Source organism: Anthonomus grandis, chromosome 2 (assembly GCF_022605725.1).
Source record: "Anthonomus grandis grandis chromosome 2, icAntGran1.3, whole genome shotgun sequence".
In the NCBI taxonomy this organism is placed as follows: Eukaryota; Metazoa; Arthropoda; class Insecta; order Coleoptera; family Curculionidae; genus Anthonomus; species Anthonomus grandis.
This window is the reverse complement of record NC_065547.1, coordinates 819,618-845,047: the sequence shown is the minus strand read 5'-3', so window position 1 is coordinate 845,047 and position 25,430 is coordinate 819,618. Positions and strand designations below refer to the sequence as shown.

General features: G+C 34.8%; 2 protein-coding genes and 1 long non-coding RNA gene across 7 annotated transcripts in view; 1 reads left to right on the top strand and 2 right to left on the bottom strand.

Annotated features, from left to right (window-relative positions):
- Positions 1-790: 790 nt before the first annotated feature.
- On the bottom strand, positions 791-15,354 carry LOC126749368 (prostatic acid phosphatase). Its single transcript, XM_050459042.1, has 3 exons — positions 15,084-15,354; positions 14,930-15,028; positions 791-7,287 (listed from the first exon to the last, which is right to left on the bottom strand). Exons 1-3 carry the CDS (start codon positions 15,168-15,170, stop codon positions 6,223-6,225), a joined length of 1,251 nt encoding a protein of 416 aa, XP_050314999.1. The 5' UTR covers positions 15,171-15,354; the 3' UTR covers positions 791-6,222.
- Positions 15,355-15,623: 269 nt separating this feature from the next.
- Positions 15,624-25,430, top strand: part of LOC126749280 (vinculin) — a 54,049-nt gene continuing 44,242 nt past the window's right edge. For 3 of the 5 annotated variants that reach the window (XM_050458978.1, XM_050458986.1, XM_050458985.1), the window contains exons 1-9: positions 15,625-15,832; positions 16,599-16,706; positions 16,768-16,950; positions 17,003-17,206; positions 24,450-24,631; positions 24,687-24,804; positions 24,856-24,935; positions 24,990-25,117; positions 25,176-25,278. In XM_050458978.1, the coding sequence (XP_050314935.1) occupies positions 15,776-15,832; positions 16,599-16,706; positions 16,768-16,950; positions 17,003-17,206; positions 24,450-24,631; positions 24,687-24,804; positions 24,856-24,935; positions 24,990-25,117; positions 25,176-25,278 (1,163 nt within the window). In that variant the 5' untranslated portion in view covers positions 15,625-15,775. Of the gene's footprint in view, positions 15,833-16,598; positions 16,707-16,767; positions 16,951-17,002; positions 17,207-24,449; positions 24,632-24,686; positions 24,805-24,855; positions 24,936-24,989; positions 25,118-25,175; positions 25,279-25,430 lie in introns of all 5 variants that reach the window. The other 2 variants (XM_050458979.1, XM_050458977.1) reach the window with 1 other exon arrangement.
- On the bottom strand, positions 22,686-23,935 carry LOC126749459 (uncharacterized). Its single transcript, XR_007665078.1, has 3 exons — positions 23,848-23,935; positions 23,593-23,793; positions 22,686-22,974 (listed from the first exon to the last, which is right to left on the bottom strand). It is a non-coding gene; the product is annotated as an uncharacterized LOC126749459 (long non-coding RNA).

Here is a 25,430-nt window from a genome sequence, read left to right as displayed (position 1 = left end):
AGTTTTTATTTGCTTTTACTAATTGCTTTGCCTGTGTCCAATAACTGAACATTTCGTGTCCAGTAATTGAATTTTTTGTCCAATAACTAGATTTTCGGAGTCGTTTCAGGACTTTTCACATTTTCTAAAAGAACTATAATATTAAGGATATGTCAAACCCGTTGGCATAAAATAGGATATATGTACTAATATCAGGCATAGGCAAAAAAATATCGGTTAAAAAATACTCCAGTGGCAGCAATTTGAAAAAATTCATTTTACTGCATTTTTTTTTGTAATTGCCTCTAATTTATCAAAATAATCCCGATATAGATGTTTGATTATTTTAATTGAATTATTTATTTATGAATATTCAAGAATCTAACCTTTTAGATAATTTTTAACCATATGTAGAAGTCTATACTAAGTTTTTAGAGTAATTTTAATAAATAGGTATGTTCAAAGAGTAGGAATTGACAATGTAAATACCGTAAAATGGGGTTATTTGGGACGCAACATCTCATGTTCTAATTTTGCTAGTGGCAACAACGCAAGTATACACATAACCTCAATTTAATATTTTCGGTAGTTGAAGAGCAACAGATTAATGAATAAATTACATTAATTCTTTCTAAATTGATGATATTTCAGAAGTATAAAAAAAACATAAGTGGTGGTCAGAAACACGGCAAAAATAAGTGTTCGAAACTTTATCTGGAAAAGCTAGTCGAAAGGTAAACAGGTAAGTCCAATTATTTTTTTAAATTTAGTTTCGTATGTTTTATAAATATTACCAATATTGTTACCTGCTTTTAGTTTTTAAAATAATTTTTTTTTTAAGGTCATGATTTTGGAAAACTTGGGACAACCATTGTCCCATGGCTCAAGTTACCCCATACTATTTAAGGTTTGTTCCAATCCATCAAAAAACCTCCCGAAACGGTCCCAAAAGTGCTTTCACACGCATGCGCGTGACACTTTTGAGACCGTTTCAGGGCGGTTTTTTGATGGGTTGGAACAAACCTTTAGTCTGTTTTGTTTCCAGGAATCAACATGCCAAGAAAATATATTCGCAAAGTAGGCTCTAAAAAATATCATGACTTTGAAGAAAAAAATATGGAAAGTGCTATAGAAGACGTGCAATCTGGAAAGTCCTGTTGAACAGCTTCTGAAGGTAAACAAATCAACTTTACAGAGAAGATGTACAAAGCAGAATTTAGGGAGTTATGGAAGACCTACAGTTTTAAAAAAAGCGGAAGAAGACGAACTTATTAGAGGGCTAACCACAGCAGCTGAATGGGGATTTCCCTTATCTCACTTTGAAATAAGGTGCGTGAAACGATATCTGGATATTAAGGGTGTCATAGAAAAATGATTTAAAGAAAATTTCCCTGGGCCCGATTGGATTTTATCATTTTTGCGTCCACACAGAGGTGAGCTATCCACAAGATTATGTGAAAATATCAAATCATCTAGAGCAGAAGTGGATGAAAACGTGTTAAGGAAATATTTTCAAAGTTTAGCGGTTTCGCTTGAAGGAATTCCACCGTATCTAATAATAAACTATGATGAGACTAATCTGACAGATGACCCTGGGAAACAGGAGGCCATAGTTAGGCGAGGCTGTAAACGTCCCGAAAGAGTATTGAACTCTAGCAAAAGCAGCACCTCCGTAATGTTTGCAGGGACCGCATCCGGAAAGCTCTTACCATGCTATGTCGTTTACAAAGCTGAACATTTGTACGACACTTGGCGGCAAGGAGGTCCAAGAGGAACCAGATATAACCGATCGAAGAGTAGTTGGTTTGACGGGGTGATTTTTGAAGATTGGTTCTGCAAGATTGCTCTAAAATACTTTCAAAAATATGACAGGGATGTTCCAAAAATGTTAATCGGTGACAACTTAGCTTCACATTTATCTATAAATGTGATAAACCTCTCCATTCGGGACGGGCCGATTTATCGCGCGCCTCTGTCTAGGACGGCATCAGGAAACCAACGGGTAGTGTGGGAGGTACAGCCAGCCAGTCGACTGCGAGAACGCGTGCAGTTGCTTGTATTGCAGCAAATCGGACGCATTTAATCGTTTTTAGAAAGCACGTGTTGGTATCACATAAAATTCGACAAGTTTAATAGTATTATACGCGTGTTTGGTTTTTATATTACTATAAATAATAGGAAAGATGGATTTGCGTCGACGGCTTGTACAACGAGAGCTAGATCGTGAAGCGCAAAGAATAATGGATGGAAAATCTAGCGGTGACGATGATGACTCTCTCGATAAGTACCAACCATGTGGAAGTGAGGACTTCACTTCTTCCGATGACGAGGAGCCGTTTGTTTTAGACAGAAATATAGAAAATCATCAACAAACTGACGATATTTGCAATGAAAGTCCACAGCAGAAACTAAAAAGAACACCTAAGGATTTTATTTGGAAATTTGATGAAGAATTTACACCAAAAATATTCGAGTTCAATACCTCGAACTCAGGTATAACCGATAAATGTTCATTTAGTGAAACGTCTTGCGAACTTGATTTTTTTCTTAACTTTTTTGATGATAACTTTTTAATGGGTTTAGTTGTCAAGGAAACAAACATATATGGTAGAAAAAAATGTGAAAATAAATCCTCATAGAAAGATGTAGAGTTGGCAGAGCTTATCGATTTTTTGGATTGTGTATCTTGATGGGCATTGTTGAAAAACCAAAACTGAAAGATTACTGGTCTACAAACTATCTTATTATAACACCATTTTTTTGATCGGTATTTGCCAGAGACCGTTTTCTAGAGATACTATGTGCCCTTCATTTTTCCAGTAGCGAAAATCCTCAAGATGGCGCTTTAAGAAAAATCAGTCCCGTAATGGAACAAATTAAGACTAAATTTAGTTCCAGTTTTTACCCGTTCCAAGTTCTGTGTATTGACGAAAGTTTAATTTTATGGAAGGGTCGGCTTTCTTTTAAACAATTTATTCCGTCAAAAAGACATAGATTTGGTATAAAGCTTTTTGAAATCTGCGACGTGGAGAGTGGTTACATTTTGGGGTTTATTATATACACTGGTTCAACAACTATAATAAATTAGAAAATGGAAAGTTTGGAAAAATCTGGACTGGATTGTTGATACCCTAATGAAAGAATACTATAATAAAAAACATATTTTGTATGTAGATAACTGGTATACCAGGCCAGAATTATTTGAGTACTTTAGTAAGAAACCGGAGGAACTGGAACTGTGAAAGCCACCAGAAAGGGGATGCCAGAGTTTCGTAAGCCCATAAAAAAAGGAGAAGTTGAGAGTGCATCCACTGAAAACATGTTACCCTGAAGTGGCATGATAAGAAATGTGTGCACATGTTAACTTCAGTAACTCAATCGTAAAACTGGTGATCGTGTTTTGAAACCTCAGTGCGTGTTAGAATATAATTTAAAGATGGGAGCAGTTGACAAAATAGACATGCAAATTAGTTTTGTTGATTGTGCTAGAAAATCATTGAAGTGGTATAAGAAACTGTTTTTCCATTTAATGGACTTATGCTTGTATAATGCGTATATTTTATTTCAAGTCAAAACAAGAAATAAACCATCGTTTGCAGACTTTCGATTGCAAGTTGTGGCTCAAATATTCGAAAAATATCCCATTTTTACAAAGAAACGAGGCGCACCTGGTAAGTGTTGATAATCCAGCTCGACTAATTGAAAGGCATTTTCCAAGCTCCGTTCCACCAACTGCAGCTCAAGGATCGAGAACACAAAGAAGATGCCACCACACAGCTTCGAAAGAAAAAACGCTCAGATACCCGCTTTATGTGTAAAGAATGCAATATTGCACTTTGTGTGCACCCTTGTTTTGAACAGTATCACACTCTTAAAGAGTTTTAGAAAACTATATTTGTTATTTGTATTTTCGTTCGTTTATGTTTTTAGTTTGATCTTTGTATTTTCTATATAAGAAATTAACTTTTGTTTTTTGATACTTACGAGTTCCAGAATTAAAAAAATGTGAATTACAAACCTTTTACTTGCCCCTAAAAATTAAAAAATGCCGTACCTATACGTCAGTCGTCCTGCTACTAATTAGTTTTCTAACTGCCGGTACGGCCGCAGTCTTTCAAATAGGATATAACTGACGTACATCTACGGCATTCGGCCAAGTGTGATGTATAATGCAGCAGTACATGTACGGCACCAGTCCAGAAAAAAAAGTAAAAACCCTAAAATGTGTACGGCAGTCGTTCCAAGCTATTGCATACAAGGTAGTACATGTACGGCATCAGGCCATCAATGTCCGCTTTGAAAAACGTACCCGTACGTCAACCGTCCTGAATGGGTTAATATTCGTTTTGTGTTACTCCCACTAAACAGTACATATATTTGTCAACCCCTAGATGTTGCTGTGTTTCGACCATTAAAGACTTATTGGAGGCAAGTGATTAATAAATGGAAAATGTCTCATAGAGGGTGTATTCTAAAAGATACGTTTCCCAGTCTATTAGCAAAGACACTAGAGAAGCTTAACATTACTATCGAGGAACATTCAATAAGTGGATTTAGGGCAACAGGCATTTTCCCTCTTGATGAGGAGCAGGTATTGAAATGTATCCGTCGAAAAGGACCAAGTGCTGATGGTAGTACAAGCACTTTATGGTCAGAAACTTTTGCTGATATGCTATGGCAAAGAAGGATAAACCAAAACCCAGAAAAGAAACGGAAAAAGAAATTAAAAGTTCAATCGGGACTAAGTGTAGCTTGCTCTAGCAATAGCAGTTCTAGCGGGGATGAGAGCAGTGGGAACGACGAACAGTTTTCATTGCACGGAGGAAAATTGGGAAGATTTTGGCAATGTGGATATAAACGAAAACCAAGAAGATTTTGACCAAAGTGATATAGAGGAAAACATGACATTAGTTAAACTACGAGATAAGATTAACCAGGAAAGAAATAATAACCAACCAAAAAAAGGGACAAAAACAAATCTTTGATAAGGAAATTAGAAAGGAATTTCAATCAACGATTTTGTTATTGCCAAATTTACCTTTTCAGCTTCAACAAAAAAGAAACTCGACAAATATTATATTGGACTTGTCAAATCAATCCACACTAAAGACGGACATAAATCATATTTTTGCAGTTTTATGAGAAAATCTCTCAAAAAATAACAAACATTTTGTGTTCCCACATTTATCCGACGAGTTTGATGTCCCAGAGGATAAAATTGTAAGATTGCTCAAAGCAACGAACGTGAGCATTACTAGAGGCCGCCATACATTTAATGAATTAGAAAATACAGATTGGTTACAATAAGGAGAACTCAAATAATGATCCATTTTTATCGGTTTACAGAAAGTTTTTTTTGTTCTTGTGATATTTTTTTGTGTTTAGAGAAAATTTTTTTAGTCTCCATTGTTCCTTGCGATACAAATCGAAAGGCTGTGATTTTGAATTTATTTTTTTAGTTCCTTTTTGCTAATTACGAAGCAAATCGTAGAGCTATGTTGCAATGGGTTTTTGCAATAAATAAATAAATGAATTTATGAAATTCGCATCAACTCAGGGTTTTCTTTCCTCTAAATAATTATATAAGCAAAAAAAATCAACACAAGATGTGTGCTGGTCTATTATGTTCATATTTCTGCTGTCCCAAGTAACCACTGAGTAGTTTAACATGCGTTTTCGGCGTAAAACGGGTAGAGTCCCATTTAACCCCAATGCGGGGTTACTCGGGACAGTAAATATAAATATATTTTTTGACAAATATTCTTACATTAGGAGTCATTTATGGTGCTATATAGTTTAAGTTCATATGAAAGAAATTTTTTACGAAGGGATGATCGCTTTTCCTCCCTACAAACTCTGATAAATTACCACATTATTGAAAAAATGAATGTGAATTTGTCCCAAGTAACCCCATTTTACGGTACGTTAATAGTTCTTGAAATTTAGAATTTTTAAATAATGTGTAACGTAATTTTAGTTACTTTATTATTAGGGCGGCTTTGTTGATAAGAATTTTTGGTTCTTCCAATAATAAAGCATATTTTGACTTTGACTAACCTTCTTAGTTTTTGAGTTATAAGGACTTTTTTTGTCAAAAACTCAAGCTTTTGCATATATCATATACAGGTAGGACTAAGACACTGCAATATATCAGACACACCCTAAACATTTACAGTCAAAAATGAATAATTTTCTGCATTTTTAGGTCAACATACGTTCGAGTCATCCAATAAAGCGACTACCTCACGCGTATTCCTCGTCAGGCAACTGCGAGTACATCTCCGACCTCCTCGAGCGCCTCTTCGTCAACAAAACCACCCCCGTTACCGCCATAACGGCCCCCGAAACCGCCCCCAATAAAATAAAAAAATTCAGCGAATCAACCGCCAGTATCAAATAGTTACTGCACTCCAAATCCCATTTATCCAACGGTAGGGCGTAGAACCCTAAAATCCTTTTGAAATTCTCCCACTCGCAATCGAACTCGCACCCTTTCACTCGCACCGGGGCCGGTTCGCTGGAATTTTTATAAAAAACATTCACGAAGTTTCCTCCGGAGGGTGTTTTACGTAATTCAAAAATGATGGTGGCCGTATAGGGGGGGCAATGGTACTCAAAGGCCCCCATGGTGTTCAATAGGTTGGCAATGGTGGTATCGTGGGCGGAAAACATTAAGAATTTCGGCGAATAGTACTGGGAAGTTTTATTGGTCAGGGTGCGATTGTTAAAGTACTTCAAGAGATCGTTGAAAAACGGCCCGGTCTTCAACTTCTTTAACTCATCAGTGAAAGTCATTGTGGCAAAACTCAACTCTGCCCACGGTTTCATTTTATCGGGAAAAACTTTCCGTGCCCACTCCGGTATGGTAAAGTTATTCATCACCTCAATTTTGAGGGTGTTATAGAGGTACTCCAGTTGCTTTAAGTTAGTGACGGTACTGCCAGAATACCGCGATAAATACGCATACAAATCATGATTTATGTGGCTGATATTCCTAAAATAAGGTGTTTCAAACAGTTTCCTCATCAAATTGTCGTACCTTTGACAAGGTTTCTTGGCGGCCAGGACGGCGTCCATGGTTTCCGGGATAGAGTGGATCGGGATCGGTTGCCACGGGAATCCACCCAACCAGACGTCTGTGTCCACGGGTGGGAAGAGTCCGGCCAAGTTCGACTCTGCGGACATCAGGGTGCGGTCTACGTCTGTAGAGCGGACGTAGATGTCCTTCTCGGAGTAGATGCGAGGGAGGAAGTCGGAGTAGCGTTGCCGAAACCACTGGCCCAGGTGGTAGTGCCGGAGTTTGCCCAGCTGTAATGCGGAGTTTTCTTTTTGTTATATAGAGAAAAAATAATTTTTTTACTTTAAAGTATATAAGGCGGTTGAGATCTTAACCAAGAATTCTCGGCCACGTATTATAACGTCGAAAATAAACCCTATAGTTTGTCATACAGTGAGGACGCGTAAGTTGGAACAAATTCATTTAAAATTCAGGGGTGTGTTCGAAAAAAAAAAAACGCTCGGACACGTTATTTTTTGTGGCGATTTTTTTGATAATGAATTCATTTATACAGGGTGAACCAAAAATAAGCAACGACCATTAACTTCAATTTTTTAACTGGAAACACTTATTTTTTATTTTGTTTTTCTGCATAGAATTTTAAGTATATTTTATATACCATGTCTTATGCCTAATACTAACATTATTAATAAATTTGCAACTGGTTGTGTCATTTGAGCATATTCAAACATGTTTTTTTCATAGTTTTTTTAACAGGTATATTTGTTTATTGACACCTTGTCACCATATTTAATCGCATGTAAACAGCATGTATTACTTTACGTAAATTTTTTTTTATAAAAGGTAAAAACACAGAATCTACAGCATCACAAATATATTTAATAAAATTACAAAGTTACATGTTTCGCTCGACTAGAGCATCATCAGACCTAAACAATAATTAAAATGCTGTAACCCGAAAAAAAGGAAAATTCAACAAAAACTTACCATAACATACACAAAACATATTATATGTTAGATGTTTTGTGTATGTTATGGTAAGTTTTTTGTTTATGTCTGATGATGCTCTAGTCGAGCGAAACATGTTACCTTTGTAATTTTATTAAATGTATTTGTGATGCTGTACATTTTGTGTTTTTACCATTTATAAAAGTGTATGACCAGCATCTTTGGGATAATGGATGAATGTTTCGACTTTACGTAAATGTCAAGTGCAAGTTTAAAAGTATGGCGCGTTTAACTGAAAAACAAAGAATTAAAATTTTGATGATGGTAGGATATGGCGAGGCCTATTACACGTTCGGTAGTAAGCAAAATTGAAAAAAAGTTTAGAGATTTTGGCCATGTTAGAGACCAATATGACCTGGCTGTCCCACGCCTCCAGAAAACAGACAATTAGATATTTTGCTCGATTTACAAGAATCCACATAAATTAACTCGACAAGTTGCTGCAGATCAGTCGGTTAGTACGTCATGTGTTCTAAAATATTTGCATAGGAATAATCAGTTTTGCGAAATAATGATGAAGAAATGTAATGCAAACCCACAATTTTTAAGTAAGATTGTTTTATCCGACGAGGTAAGTTTTTTTTTTAAAGGTTCTGTAAATAGGCAAAATTTTCGTTATTTGGCACCAGAAAATTCACACTGGAATACGGAAAGTCACACACAATTTCCCCCAAGAAGTTAAACCTATAGGTAGGAATTGTAGGCACGCCAATTGTGGGTCCCTATTTTATTGAGGGCGCACTTACCTCTGAAAAATATTTTGAGAGTTGCTTCAAAATCAAATAGTACCTAGTTTAATTGCACTTTATCCAAATGGTGAAAAATTACCAACCATTTATACCGGGAGATTCGATATGGTTCCAACAGGATGGCGCTCCCCCACACTATTCGCGAACAGTACGAGATTACCTTACCAACATTTTCCCAAATAGATGGAGGGAGGGTTTTATTGAATGGCCAGCAAGGTCGCCAGATTTAACCCCATTGGATTGTTATCTATGGGGTTATCTAAAATCTAAAGTTTATTTTGGTAAACTTTGAATTAGAGCCGAAATACAACAAATTTGGCCTTAAACAATAAGTAAAGTATTACAAGAATTTAAATATCGACTCGTAGCTCATTTTTGGTCCACCCTGTATACATGAATTCGTCATCAAAAAAATCGCGAATAAATGCTTCCTTTTTGAATTACATGGTTAAAATTATAAGAAAAAAAGTTTTTTATTTATAACTTTTATACTGCTTAAAATATTTCTATGAAATCTGGGATATCAAGGAGCACTTTTTGCATAAAAACATTTTATTTTTCTAAATTTTTCTAATGTCTCTGCTTCTGCATTGCGGACTGGTTCTCTCAGAATAATATGCGCTTAAATACTGACAAATGTATTACTGTTACATATACCAGAAAACATAACCCAGTAACATTCAACTATTCTATCAATGCGGTTCAGTCTCAAAAAAAAAAGCAGGAAATTAAAGATCTGGGTGTTTAAATGCAAAGTAACTTAAAATTTAACTCACACTATGACTTTATGGTTGGCAAAGCTTATAAAAACTGGGCGTCATTATAAACTCCAGAAACTTTAAACAATTATCAATGATAGTGAAACTCTACAATGCCCTTGTAAGATCTCACTTACACTCAACCAATTAGTAGCATAAATAAAAAGAAAGAGTTCATAAATACAATGAAATATTCATCAAAATCGGTCCAAAGAACAGCATCTTTAAATAAATGAATTGTGCGACATAGAAGAAAGAACAGTTTCTTCATGGGCTACCACAATTCATATCATTAAATTAAGATGCCTCAGTCTTTCGTTACCTATGAATGTATCTATAGTATTAATGAACAAACTTATTAGTTCAAATACTAACATTTCATTGACGTAATGATTATAACGCATAGTTATAATGACTCATAGCATTGTATTTATGAATTAATAATAGAAATATCTTTTATTGCAGTTTTTTAAATTCAAGTTTTTAATAGAAACCCGATATTTTTATTAAACCACAATTTTACATTTTTTTTTAAATAATTAAGAATGTTAAAGTTAAATTTTCATCACAAAGTATCCTGTCCACCTTACGTTTACCTAAGGTAACACTGCAGAGTTGAAAAAAAATTTTTTCTAAATTTGATACCCTGTAAATTTGCTATAAAACATGTTTGAACACAATTTCTTTGCAAAAGTCTATTTTTTTAAATTCTCTGTCACATAATAAAAGTAATGACGTTTGAACCGAACTACCTTGTATAAGTAAAGGGTGTAATAAGTAAAACAGTGAAGATTTTTAACTTAACTTTGGTTCAGACTTGGCATCATTATTACATGCACATATTTTCAAATATTTTAAAATTAATATTTCATCGAATAAATTGTCTTTGAATCATCAAATTAATGTTTGAGTTGTTGTGAATGTTGGGTTGAGCCCTTGTGCATGTTTTTTAATATCTGATTATGTTCCTATATCAAATTTTTGTCGTCAACAATCTATACATGGAGGAACCATGATCTTGGCTAGGCAAACAATTGAAACGATTTTTTGTAATATTGATAAGTATGATAATCTTCTGTTAAAGGATGTTTTTGAATTCTCTCTTTCTTTTTGTAAGCGTTTTAATTTATATATTCTTTGTGTTTATAGGCCATCTACAGGAGATATTGCTATGTTTTTGGATAAACTTGATTCTCTTTTATCCCAGTTGTCCCTACACTCTAAGGTTATATTGGCTGGTGACTTTAATATCAACTACACTGATGAAACCTTGCCACGTACTTCTCTTTTAAGTATTTTAAATTCTTACGACTTGAAAATGCACGTTCTTTCTCCCACACGAATAACTTCTTCATGTGCAACTACAATTGACTATTTCTGTACAAATTTTGATGACGTTTTATGCACAGAACTCCCATATGGTATTTCCGACCATGAAGCTATTCTTGCTGAAATGCCATATAATACTGTATTACCTTCATCTCATTATATGGGAAGAATTTTCAGCAGGAGAAATTGCAATGCTTTTTCTGCTGCTACAGCTTCGGTAAATTGGAATGCACTTGAAACGGCTTCTAACCCACTTACTTTATTTTTTCAAGTTATGTGTGATAAGATCAATCAGTGCTTTCCTAAAATGAGGCTTAAAACTAAGAAACGAAAACCATGAGTTACAAGAGGCCTTAGAATTTCAGCTAAAAACCTCCGTTTTTTGACTAAATTGTGCAAATATACCACAAATGAAAATATCCTTGTATATCATCAGAAATACCGTAGTCTATACAGAAAGACAATTAAAGCAGCAAAATCTAATTATTATAGGGATCACTTAAATATGTCATCAAATAGGCAAAGAGAATGTTGGTCGATTATTAATGATTTTAGACATTGCCATAGAAAAGTATCTGAACCGGAGTTAAGACCTGACATTTTAAACGACTATTATTGTGATATACCTAATATCTTGCTCAAGGGCATTCGTAGTAACATTGATCCCTTACACTATCTTCAACAAGTGTCGGTTGAGCATTCATTTTTCTTTCATCCTGTCGATCTTACCGAAGTAAAAAATGAAGTCAAACGCCTAAAAAACCATAAATCATCTGGAGCTGATGGGATATCTTTGGGTTGTTACTCTTTTTGCCTGATTCAGCCTTAAATGTTTTAGTTTCTGCCATAAACAATTCTTTACATATTGACATTTTTCCTTCATGTTTAAAAGAGGCAGTGGTTATCCCTCTTCATAAGGGTGGAGATTTCAATCAGCCTTGTAATTTCCGTCCCATTTCTATTTTGTCTACCCTCTCTAAGATAGTTGAAAAACTTGCAAAAAGCAGAATTTTGTCCTTTTTACATCATAATGGCATTTTGTCTGCAAATCAGTTTGGATTTCAAGCCGGTAAAGGGACTCGTGATGCTGTTTTTAGCTTTTTAGAGAGCGTCTATGTGTCCTTGAATTCTGGAGAGTCATCGGCGGCAGTGTTTTGTGATCTATCCAAAGCATTTGACTGTCTAGATCATGGAATACTGTTATCTAAGCTTGATAAATATGGTTTTAGGGGCGTAGCGTTGCGATGGCTTGAGTCCTATCTATCAAATCGTACTCAGAAGGTTACAGTGTCAGGGCGTTTGTCTACTTCTAGATCCCTAAAATGCGGCGTTCCCCAGGGTTCAGTGTTGGGACCACTGTTATTTTTACTGTATGTGGATGACTTGAGTTCATTGAAACTGCAGGGCAAGGTGGTTCAGTTTGCTGATGATACGACCATACTATGGAGCCATAAAAATTCTGATTATATTAAGACTTGTATCCTTGAAGTCCTTCAGATTTTATCAGGGTGGTGTGCTTCCAACAGGCTCGTGTTTAATGTAAGAAAGACGTCTATTATGGGGTTTGAGTGCGATATTCAGGGTCTGGTGTTTGACAAAAATTCCCTCTTGCAGAATAAAGAGTGCTGCAAGTTCTTAGGAATTACCATTGAAGGTCGCCTTCAGTATGAAGATCATATTTTACATTTAGCTGGGAAATTATCTTCTGGATGTTTTGCAGTAAGAATGGCAAAACAAGAGCTGGGAGGGGTGGTTGCACGTTCAGTACACTTATTGAATCTCATATTCGGTATGGCATGCTTGGGGTTTAACCAATAAGGGGCTACTTAACATTGTCTTTGTTATTCAAAAAAAAGCAGTTAGATACCTGTGTTACGCTAAGTTAAGAGATTCTTGCAAACCCCTCTTCATTTCTGAAAAAATCTTAACTCTTTTTTCACTCTTTATCTTAGAAACAGCTGCTCTTATTCACAAAATTCCCAAACTACCCTCTGACACTGGCCATTTGACTCGTCGTGTAAATGATGTTCCCCTACCTATTCCTACGTCTTCCCTTACCAAAAACTCATTAATTTACATAAGTAAAAAAATGTACAATCATGTTCCTCTATGTGTTAGACATATATCGGATGTTAAGAAATTTAAAAGAGAATTAAAGAGGCTTTTATTGGCTAAGGCATATTATAATCTGGATGACTTTTTTAATGATAGGTTTTAACCTTGGACATGTTGGAAAGTTTTTTTTTTCTTTTTCTTCTCTAGTTTTGTCAACAAGTTTACCTTTATTTAGTAATTGACTGTTTTATTTAGTTATCTTTAATTCAAGTATGTTCAAAAAGTTTTGTCTTCTTGTGTTTAATTTAGTTCATTGTTTTGTCAATTTTTGAAATTGTATTTATGTTTTGTTTTTTTAGCTTGTAGGATGCGTGTACACAAGATTATTCTTACGTAATATAGCACATTTTCCTTTTTTCTTTCTTTCTTAGATCCGAGAATAAGAAGTTGAAAACATACAATCATATAAAAAAAATTTCTTACTTTTTGTTGGAGAATCACCCTGTAAAGTTTGTCGCTAGAGTTCCTGGTAGAGTAGTAACAATTAAAATAAAGGTCATCACCATCAACATCCGACAGGAAATCCCAGTCACACCAAGAGACTCTATCAAAGAAAATAGAAAAAAAAATAGCCTTACTATAATCTACAAGTACTAGACAGGAGACCTTTGATTCATCCATATTTTTGGGTATGCCACTAGAAATCCTTCTAAGTGCTGTTGCTGTGCTATGACCAGCTCTAAATCCACACTGAACATCTGACAGTATGTGTCAGATCATGTCAATTTTATTGGTCAAAAATTAATTTTAATTTATTTATATTGTTCAACTCTTTAATATAAGATCTAAACATTTTAAATGAACAACAATTTAAAAACCAATATAAGAGAAGCCTAATGAGGAAACAAAAGCATGAATAATTTGTTTTTAAAGGTAAAAGTACCTAGGTTTAGGTTCCTTTTTTTGCATTTAATTTAGTATTTAGTAGTTTTTTGTTTTTACTTTACATTTGAATTTATTTGTAATTTGTATTTTAAACATTCTTGTAGATTTAAATACTTAAGTAGATTTTATAGTAAGATTGTTCATTGATTTTCAGTGTTCAGTAGAATAGCCCCAAGCTTGACTGCATTACCATGTAACTTTTTTTTTTTGCTAGTACAAAGACTTCCACTAATACCAAGACAAATTATTATTACAATATGATAAAAAGGAAGATAAATGTAAATAACAATAATTTAAATTGGCTAATAACTGAACTTCATGTCTTCATTCTGTTTGAACTAATAACTTAAATAATAATTATGCACCCATACAGAACAGTATTCCATTTTATGCTGAATAATTAATGCTTATGTTATAATCATTTTTTTTGTAACTCACTATATATTATTGGAAAAAATACTAAAATTGGGGTCAAATTTTAGATTTTATTTGAGGAATATTTCTACAAATTTTCTTAATTTCCAAGTCATGGACAATAATTCTCAAATGGCTTCATACATAAAAACTGATAAGAAACCCCATAAATTCATCAAGATAGCATTCATTTCATAATCCTTGTGGGCGAACAACATTATAAAACATAATTTTATTGTTATTTTAGGAACTACATGAAATATTTATTAACAATCACCACTGAGAAACCACATGCATAAAATTTGATTCTTTCCCATATCACTTCAGGCAAAATTACGAAAAAACTCACAAGGCAAATCTATTTATAAAAGCAATGAGCTTAAATTACCCTGAAGTTAAAAATCCATCGGAGGCTTGTGCCAACATTCATAGAAGAGAGATTCACAGTGCAGAATATGAATATCTAATTTGGGATTTTCTATAAAGAGGTTATTCTTTATTTGTACAAAAACTCCTCAATTTATATGAACAACAATTCTCCAGTAATTAATTTTAAGCAAAAATCACTCGCCCCCATTAAAAGAACCTTCTATAAACCCATTTTAAAACACTCAGATATTGCATTTAAGACCACCATCAACTAAAGACCTCTATAAGTCTACAAGTCTACTTACATTTGTCAGCATACCCCAATCAGCTGACCAGTAAGATCTATTACCATAAGGATCAGTCGGGTAGGGTTTTATGGGGGTCCTATCACCATGTCGGAATACCTAAAAAAAAAACGGTTTTGGCAAATTCACCGTGCTCATATAACATGTATTTTACCACAACTACTGCGTCCAAGTCACCGGTAGAAGTGGCAAAAATGGGCCCCAAAACCGTCAGGAGGATAGTTAAAAATAAACTAGACATATTGGCGTTAGAAATTAGCAAAAAGAATCACAGCCATAAAAAGGGAAAGTAGTCTTGAGAGAGGAATTGTTAAGGCATAAGGGCGTCAGTTGGTCGGGACCATATGGCGCTAAAGGCGAAAAAGACCACCCTCGTCAACAAACAACAACCACTTGTGTCTACTAAATAAAAATAAATAAAAAAAAAATTATAGTATTGACACTAAAGACAGTGACAGTTGACAGTTTCAAAGCTAATTAGATGCATCTCTTTCTGGTCTGTACTCCACCCGGCTTTCTCTCTTTCTCTTATAAAGTCAGTTCGTTTCCCAACGGCAGTGCAACACCACGACATACGTTTATAATGTTGCATTCATTTGATACATTGGCAAGTGTTTTGACGTATGTCGTAACCGCTCCGGCAAAGCCCACCAATCAAATCCAAGGTGTTCCTGTTCTATTTTTAGCAATTTTTTCAGTTTTCTTCTGTTTATTAATTGACTCCGAATGTCTTCTTAAAAGTTCCTGGACAATTCTCGGTTTTTCTTCAAGTTTTATTATTTAATTAAGTGACAAATTTGTGTTTATATTAAGTGTCTTTTACTTGTTCAATTAATAAATTACAAAATGCCAGTTTTCCACACGAAAACCATCGAATCTATTTTGGAACCCGTTGCACAACAGGTACAGTATAGTAGTAATATTTGTTTATAAATAAGTTTAAAAATAACGCGTTAGTCATAATAGGTGGATCTCCCTCTTCTGGTTATAATAATTGTTTATCTGGGAAAGCCTATTGGCTAATCATTTTCCTAATAAGGTCACAGGGCCTTATTGACTTTCCCAGTTTTAAAAATGGGGCATCCCAATGACATTTTAATATGCCCTTTTACCCCTTGCACATGACATTTAAATGTCTCTGCCTCCATTTGGCTAGAGTTAGTACATTTTAGAGCAGCACTTTCAAAGGGTCAAATTAATAAAATTATTTGAAAAAGCCCTTTGGACATCAGCTGTTTTACATGGTTGCCAGATTGACCAGATTTTCTTTTTATAAGAAAAATTTCTATGGAGTTTCACACTATCTACTAAATTATACAAGCATTTATAAAAAAAAATGTAGATTTGTTTATCATGGGTATAAGATACATTTTGATTCCTTTTTCTCTGTTTAATATGGCTTCAGTAAAATAATAAAATTTCTGTAATTTAGTTAAAAATTTGTTAACGTGGCAACACCGTTTTAATTAAATGTTGACATTGCCAAATAAGGTTATGTCCATTCCTTGTTTATAAAATATGAATTTTTATTTAGAACTGAAGCCCACATAATTATTATGTAAATTTACTAATAAAATGCGACAAGTGACTCCTACTGAACGCATTAGTGGATACAATTATGAGTTTATATTAACATTTAATCACCTGGTAATAATTATTGCCCCCATAGGTATCCAAACTAGTAATTCTACATGAAGAAGCCGAAGATGGCATTCCCATGCCCGATCTGGAACAACCAGTTCGTTCAGTTAGTAGTGCTGTGTCGAATTTGGTTAAGGTAAAACAAGCCCGTTAATTAATATTAACATTTATGCTAATGTTAATATATTCGTTCGAAGGTGGGCCGAGACACCATCAATAGTTCCGACGATGCGATTTTACGGCAGGACATGCCGGCAGCTCTGGTTAGAGTCGAAAGGTCGGCCAGACTGCTGGAGGATGCCAGCGGCAGGTTGAAATCTGATCCTTTCTCCGCTCCTGCCAGGAAGTTGCTTATTGAGGGCAGCGGAGGGATATTACAAGTAAATATTGTTAAAATGTATGTAACAAAACAGAAAAGAACGCCAATTCTAGGCCACATCTGCTTTGTTGCTCTGTTTTGACGAGTCCGAAGTGAGGAAAATCATCAGAGAATGTCACAGGGTTTTAGATTATCTTGCCGTGGCCGAAGTGATTGAAACCCTGGACGAACTGGTACAATTTCTACGAGATCTGAGTCCCTGTCTGAGTAGAGTTTCAAGGGAAGTGAGCGCCCGAGAGAAAGAGTTGACTCATCAGGTAATATTTTTGGTTTTATGGGCTTTAAAAGTGTAAAATTTATTTTTGGATTTTAAGAGTTCACATAAAATTTTATTGGTTTGTGCCTTAAATTGAGTTACAAATGTTCGGTAGCTAGACGTTAAACAATGAATCAATTTTCTAAATTAAATTAAATTAAAATTTATTTTTACACATAATTTTTACTTGTAACAGAGCCTCCATTTTACAATAGATATAATATATGGCAATTACAATAATTTAATAATAATAATAATAAGCCTTTATTTCCAACAGGCAACTTGCCCAATAACAGGAAACAGTTGCAAAACAATGAAAAAATATAGTTAAAAAAAAAACACACACAAACAAACCTAAAAGAATGAAAAGAAAAGAAAAAGAGTAAAGTAAAGTCACATTCTCAAAAGTTATCCAAAGAATTAGAACAAATAACTATTAATATGATATAAAAACCCAATTATAAAAGTTTAACAATATAATCACATATTCAACAAAATTAAATTAAATTAAATTAACTGCAATATACCTACTAACTATAACTTAAACACATGGGTCTTAATCCCAAGAGTAATGATCCACCAAGATATCGACAATCACATGAACCGGAGAGAAATTTATATCGCACATGTGACAGATCCGATTAAATATAGCGCATATTGTATATAGTGGCGATTTCAACAGGATGTTAGTATGAGGCCTTGGCAGAAAGAATGTTAGGGGATGTCTAGCATTAAGCCTAGGCACCATGAAACGTACGCCGGAAAGAAGTACAGGACTATCAATGAATCCATTCAGTAACCCATGCAGGAATTTTACAGAGAAGATCATTCTTCTGAGTTGTAATGGATGTAGATTGAAGCGTTCCAATAGTTGCCGATGATCAAACCCTCTTACCGTAATTTAAATTTTTTACTTACCTTAATTTAAACTATAAATATATTTTTTTCATGGTATATACTTAAATTCATATTATATCAATGATAAATTATTGTAGATAGATTTTATTTTTATGACAAAGTTCATTATTCTTGCTTCTAGAGCAAACTACTGTATGTTTTAAATGTTTTAATACTACCATATAAGAAATATTTATTTATTTATTTAATTCAATGTTAAAGCTAAATTACACGAATATAATAAAATATATAATAGTAACAATAACAATAAGTGGCAAAGAATATAACAATAATCAATAATATGGGAGTGAAAAACTATAGCAAAAAAATACAAAAACCTAAAACTTAACCTAACAGACAATTTCAGCACTTTAATTCCTTAAGTTTTATTTTAAATAAATTAACAAAGGGGTCAAGATTAAATTCATTAAATCCTCTCATTGCTCTGCTAATTAGAGAAAAGAAATCATAATTAGGATGACAGAAAGGCAAATGTAACACCTTGAAAACCTCAATTTTCTATATAATGTTTTCATTTTATTAATAGAATGTCTGGATCATCTGGAAATACTTTTTTTTCGGATATAATTGGTCCAATTTTTTTTTTTTAATGGTAAACACAAGCACAAGAGGAAAGTCCTATGTCACTCTTGGAGTGGTGCTTGCGCGAAGATATTAGTGGGCATTTATCTTGAATCGCTGCAGGTTGTATGCGTCGGGAAATATGTGAGGTGGAAGCCCGTTCCACAAAGAAGATGTTCTCCAGATGAATGAGTCCCGATACAGCGATGTCCTTGTGGTAGGCAGGTGGACTCGATGTTGATGAGCCGCAACTGCTAAACGCGTCCTTCTTGCCGGAACAGCCCTGGGTGGAATCAGGCCTGTCAGCTCAGAGGAGCACTTACCGTGATAATAACGGTAGAATAAACAGAGATCAGCCACCTTTCTCCTGTGCTCCAGACTATCCAGACTCTTTGTCAGTTCTGGTTGGTCGATAAGACGAATAGCTCTCTTCTGTATAGAATCCAGCAGGTTTAAACTATGCTTGGGTGCAGAGCTCCAGACATGCGAGCAATACTCGAGGGAAGGGCGTATTTGAGCCTTATAAAGAGTCAGCAGCTGTTCTGGTGTATACAGTTTTTTCGTTTTAAAAAGCACTCCGAGTTTTTTGGAAGCCGCCTTTGGCGACCTCGGCAACGTGGTCATGCCAGGACACACTGTTGGTGACCTCGACTCCTAGAAGATGTAAAGATGATTTCATTGACAATGTTTTCCCTGCCATAACCAGCTCCGGGCCACCAAGGTTAGTCTTCATCGTAAATACTGCAACCTGCGTTTTTTTAGCGTTAAAATTGACCAGATTTACCGCCACACTCCAAGATTGCTCTAATATCGTTGTTGATTGAAGCTACTTGTTGCTGCCTAAGATTCTGAGAACTTGCGGCTGTCGTTGGTTTGGAGGACTTAAATGTGGAATTGTAATGGATTAAGTGTGCTATCGTCCGCAAAGCTGTAGATTGGATTGACAGTGGTTCCTAGCAAATCGTTGATATATATCAAGAAAAGGGTGGGGGATAAAACGCATCCTTGAGGGACTCCAGCGTTAATGTTAAATTTGTCGGAGAGGTATCCGACGGCTACTTGGATTGTTCGTTGTTCAAGACAACTTTTGATCCAATTCAATAATGAGTTTTGTATGTCGATTGAGGAGAGCTTGGTTAGTAGTCCCTCATGCCACACTCTGTCAAATGCCTCGGAAATGTCAAGAGCGACTGAGCGGGACTCGCCGTGCTTCTCCATGGCCTCCGTCCACAAGTGTGTGACGTAGGCCAGAAGATCGCCGGTGGATCTAAGCTTTCGGAAGCCGTATTGATGATCGCTGATGATTCCAGATATCTTAACAGTTGTCGGTTGACTGCTTTCTCCATAATCTTCGATATTACGGGAACTAGTGCAATCGGGCGGTAATTGGAGGGCATCGTCTTCTTACCCTTTTTGGGTACAGCTTGCACTCGAGCAGTTTTCCAGCGAGTGCAGAGTAGAATTGGACGCGAAGAGTTTACCCAGTAAGTTGGCTTTTTCCCTTGCCGTTACCGCGATAGAACCATCATCTGCTGTTAGGGGTGTCAAGGCCGACTTAGCAAATCCTTGACTAACGGCTTTCGATACCGACCAGAAAGATCTTGTTCCATTTGGGCAATGTTGTTGTGACTCTCTTTGCATTCATCAATAATTCGCTTGCAGCTATTTCTGGAGGCTAAAAAGTTCCTCCGATTTTCGATGGAAGGATGTTGACGCCATTTGCGATATGCTGCGTTTTTAGTGTTTACTGCCTTTTTGCAATTCAGGTTGAACCATTGCTTGTTGTTTGATCCATTTAGTAGAAAAAGGGATATAAGCTTCCATTCCTGCCAAGATCGTCTCTGTAATTTGGTTTGCACATTCTGAGATGTTATTGGTTCTAAAGCAGACTTCTTTCCAAGGGAATGAGCGATAAAATTCCCGAAGATCGTTCCACTCTGCTGATTTGTGCCATACCTTCCGCGGCATCGGAGGATCCTGCGTTTTAACCTCCAACTGGCAAGAGACTGTAATCAATTTGTGGTCCGATGTTCCTAGGGGGGCATGTACTGATACAGTGTACGAGTCAGGGTCTGAAGCCAAGACCAGATCTAGGAGACTCGCGAACTCGCCGTCTCGATCGGGGATTCTGGTAGGTTCCTCCACAAGCTGCGTAAGTCCGCAAATGGTGGCAAATAGCTCAGCTTCTCGTCCTTCATCGTCGTTCTTGTTGCAGAAGTGCAGCCAGTTGATATTGTGAACGTTAAAATCACCCATGACGATGATTTCTGCGCTTGGGTAGTCAATTTGCAGATGGTTAATGCAATCAACCAGGTTGAAAAAGAGCCGTCTATATTGGGTGTCGCTTGGTGGTCTGTAGATACAGCAGATAAATTTCGTGGCACCACTGGCTTCAAGCGTTTCCTCCCGCTGGCAACTCAAATCGCTATTGACAAATACTGCCAATCCAAAGTTTAGTCGAAATCGGGTGTGTAGATCGTATCCAGGATAAATGAGGTGAACATTTGTTGTTGAAGGTTTCACCTTTGTTTCTGCCAATGCCAGAATGTGAGGCTTATTTGATTGCAGGTGTTGGTGTACTGCATTAATATTGGTGTTTAGGCCAGCATACGTTAAAAGACAAATATGCCCAGCCAATGAGAGCATTCCGGCACCACGGAGGTGTGGCTTGCGTACCGCCAAAATTCAAAATACGAATTTTTCAATGCATATAGTTGAACAGCAAGATTTGGCATCTCTTACCTATATAATTGCTAATATAGATATTTGTTTTGTTAGGCATTTATATTTTAGATGGAAAAAGAAATGCCATATGAATATAAAAGACGCTCAATAAAGAAATATTTGTAGCTGTTATAAATTAGTAAATTAATGATTTTTTTATATATATTTACTGCGTGATCAAGATTTTTAAGAATATGAAATTAGGTAATTTATAAATAGTTGCCAAATTTGATTTTTATAGATATCTATGTAGTACCTTATTTCATTTCATATCTCTATTGCTATAATAATGAAATCATTTTATTATGATAGCGATAGAGGTATGAAAGCCATATCCATTATTACTGGAGATAGTTGTTGGATGGGGTCAGAAATAAAAAAAAAAAAACAAAAACCAGTCATCCTCAGGACACTAAGTACTTCTAGGGTTCTTTTTCTTTAGTTGAAGTTTAAACGTGGGTAGTAGGGAACGGAGTACGGTAGAGCTGCTGCATTACTTAGTAAATAAGTACAAGTGCATGAGTGAGTACGGTATATACAAAACACATTAAACAATCCAAAAAATTATGACATTATTATTAATGATAATACTTCAAAGTTTGTATTTTTTGTTTGGTATTTTAGCTTGTTTTAAAGATGTTTTTATGGTATCATATTAAAATTTAGTGTGAAAAAACCTCTTGAGACATATCATATTCCTATGATAGGTACCTATAATTTCATAATATAATAATTATTGTCAATGAACGTTTGAAGTTTATTTAAATAGCCAGGAAATTAAAATATGTGGATCAGAGAATATCAAGTGGATATATGATAAAGATTTCTAGGCGATGAATGTATGTGAATTTTCAAAAAAAAACCATATGATTAACATATAAACTTTTATTTAACAACAATTAAAATCAAAATATATATTACAAATAATCCTAAAAAATATGTGTGTTTATTTTAATTTTTGTATAACTGTTTAGGCATTGTTTTGATAAAACCCCATAGCATCATCATAGTCGCCATAAGAAGTAAATATTCCATAAATATTTTCAGGCAGCTTACTTGCTGAGTAGTTTTCAAAGACAATTTGAAAATGATTTAAATCATTGTGATGACAGTGATATTACTTTGAAATGAAAAAATTCCCATCATATTCATCAAATATCTTAATGCCGACTAGCTTACTGAAATGTTTTAAATTTTAGCAAATATGCTTTAAATTTTATAACATGTTTTATATTAATAGTTTTTAAAATAAACTATACTATGGACTCTATATTATATTAAGATTGGTCAAAATGTATTATATTAAATAATAACAACTTTAAACTAAAATGGTAGAGAAGAAACTAAATCCATCATGCTTGGTCTGTAGCACTTCTTCAGCTAGCATTGTCATCTCTGCCGGTCACGAACAGCCCAACCTTCCATTTAACAGATTTTTTTTGTAGTACCATGAAAGAAAAAAAAAACTTTTCTTTATACATTTTCATAAATAAAGATATTCACAGAGGGTCTGTCCCTCATCATTCCATCTCCGTTTTGAAGCAATTCAGTTAGGTTTTCGGCGCTCTAAAAGTATTACACTTATATAGCAATCCAAATTTAAGTACATTTGAAAATTTAAATAGAAAATAAATAAAATACCAATAAGCTAAAATACTCTTGAGATAAAATATAGGTACACCTATATAGATAGAAACCAAACACCTAGGCTCTTTAAATTGATATTTACAATCTTTTGATTTCTTCTCCATAATTCAATGTATGTAGCAAAATTGTTATCATTCAGTCCCAGATAAGAATTCCCTAAAAATTAAAGCTTAATGAACAAGGAGTTCAATCGATGTTGGTACAAGCTGATTAGTTTGACTAATTGCTATATTTATTGCAAAAAAAAAGTCACTTTAAAAACTGTCACATCAATTTGTAAATGGAATTTTAAAAAATCTACATGAAACAACCTACATGAAAATAATTTTTCATGCAATTATTTTTATGTAGTAATTTTTCAAATATGAAAAACTAAAGTAAAATTATGAAATTGGTCAGAAAATCAGATATGCCTTTCATTGATGGATCAACCCCCATATACATGAGCACTTTCATTATTTACATCATTATTAAAACACCCAAAAGTCTCTAATTTATTATGAGTATTAATTGTAATCTTTATACACAGACACATACCAATTCATTTGAAAACAAAGCATAATTTTTCCCTTAGCCATTTTTTCCTTTCCCATTAATTCTTAAAGCAGTGGCTACCATATCATAATGGTCTCTTTTCTTGTCAACATTATATTTCCTTATCAAATATGCCACGTTACCTCTTGTTACCAAGTTTGGCCTTTCTATTGTGTCATCTCCTTTTAAATGAGATATTGAATCCTAAAAGTAAACAACAAAATATACAATTGTCTGATGACTAAGAGTTTAGACTACTTTTAATGTCGCTCCTGTTATAATTGTATAATATATGTTCTTCTCCATTCTTAAATTTATTTTGGATCTGACAATCAGAATTAATGTCCTTATTACTCTATGCCCTCCAAGAGGTATATTATTGAAAATTCCTAAAATCAATGTTTCAAGCAAATGTTTGTTTAAACTATTGATATAAGAAATTACCTGGGTACTGTTAGTATACATTAGACATGTAATGTGTTTCTTGTATTCCTGGCCAACAAATTCTTGGTGAAACTTCTTAAGATGTCTGTTTCTCATCGATATGCTTGAAAATTCCTTCTCACAGGCTTTGCAGATTGCATACATGTTGACTAGAAAATACATAATTCAGATTAGAACTAAAAAAATTATATCTTACTTTAGTGCCATAATTATCGTAAACAGGTACTGCAGCAGCTAAAAAAGAAATTATACAGTAAAAAAATCATTTCTTTCCAATATTTTTAAGATTCAAAATATAAACAGAAGACATAAGACATAAACCTCTGAAGACCTTAACATGTAAAAGATATATCTTTGTATATTTTATGAACACTTGTGGGAAATCAATTAAATCTTGAATCATTGGTGTCGTTTAGGTCCATTCTGAAATTCTCGTAAGATGCCTGGAACAAGTGAAAACCTTAGCGCCCATACTGATCTGTTCAATGAAGATCTACATACACATCGTGTCCCAGGGGGGAAAAGGGGCCGAGGAGGCGGCCGAAAACCGAAATTATTTGGCCCAAAGGATGACAGATGAAATCAATGAAATTATTAGGTACATTTCAGTACTCAAAGATATTCAATATTCAGGGTAATATGGGTTATTTTAGGGTGTTGCAGTTGACTAGTTACGATGAGGAGCAAAGTGACCTGGACAATTTGACTGTATTAAAAAAATTACAAAATGCCATCCAAAACAAGCTGAATCCCGCCAACGATTGGCTTTTGGTAATATTTATTTTATTTTTTTAAATTGTTGTGGTATGATGCGCTCTTTAGGATCCTACTGCTGTCAGAGGTGGGGTCGGTGAGAAATCTTTGAGGCAAATCGTCGAGGATGCCCAAAAAGTCGCTGAAAGGTTAAAATTGTTCATAGTAATTAATAAATTTTAGTAAATTCGCCTATTTTTCAGGTGTCTGCCCCATGACGCCCATAATATCCATAAACTTTGCTCGGATTTGACCACAATGACGGACGCTTTGTGTGAGTTGAGACAGGACGGGAAAGGGGCCACCCCTCAGGCGGAGTCTTTAGCCAGAGGTCAGTACAATAAAGGCTCTGAGAACTGAATGGTTTAATTTATTGTTTTATTAAAAAGGAATTCGTGAAAAATTGGGCGAGTTGCAACAGGCGGTCAATACGGCGATCGTTAACGTCGATAAGGCGGGTTTGCAGCAGACCGCCCATACTGTGCAGGGAAGGTAAGCACAGATTTTTGTACTTTTTCTTATGTATTTAACTATCGTCGTACCGAATATGGGTTTTTGATGACCCGAAACTTAAAAATCCTGAAATTTCTTTTGCTTCCCCGATTTTTTTTCATTGAGCGTCCATGAATTCTCAAATTTTATCA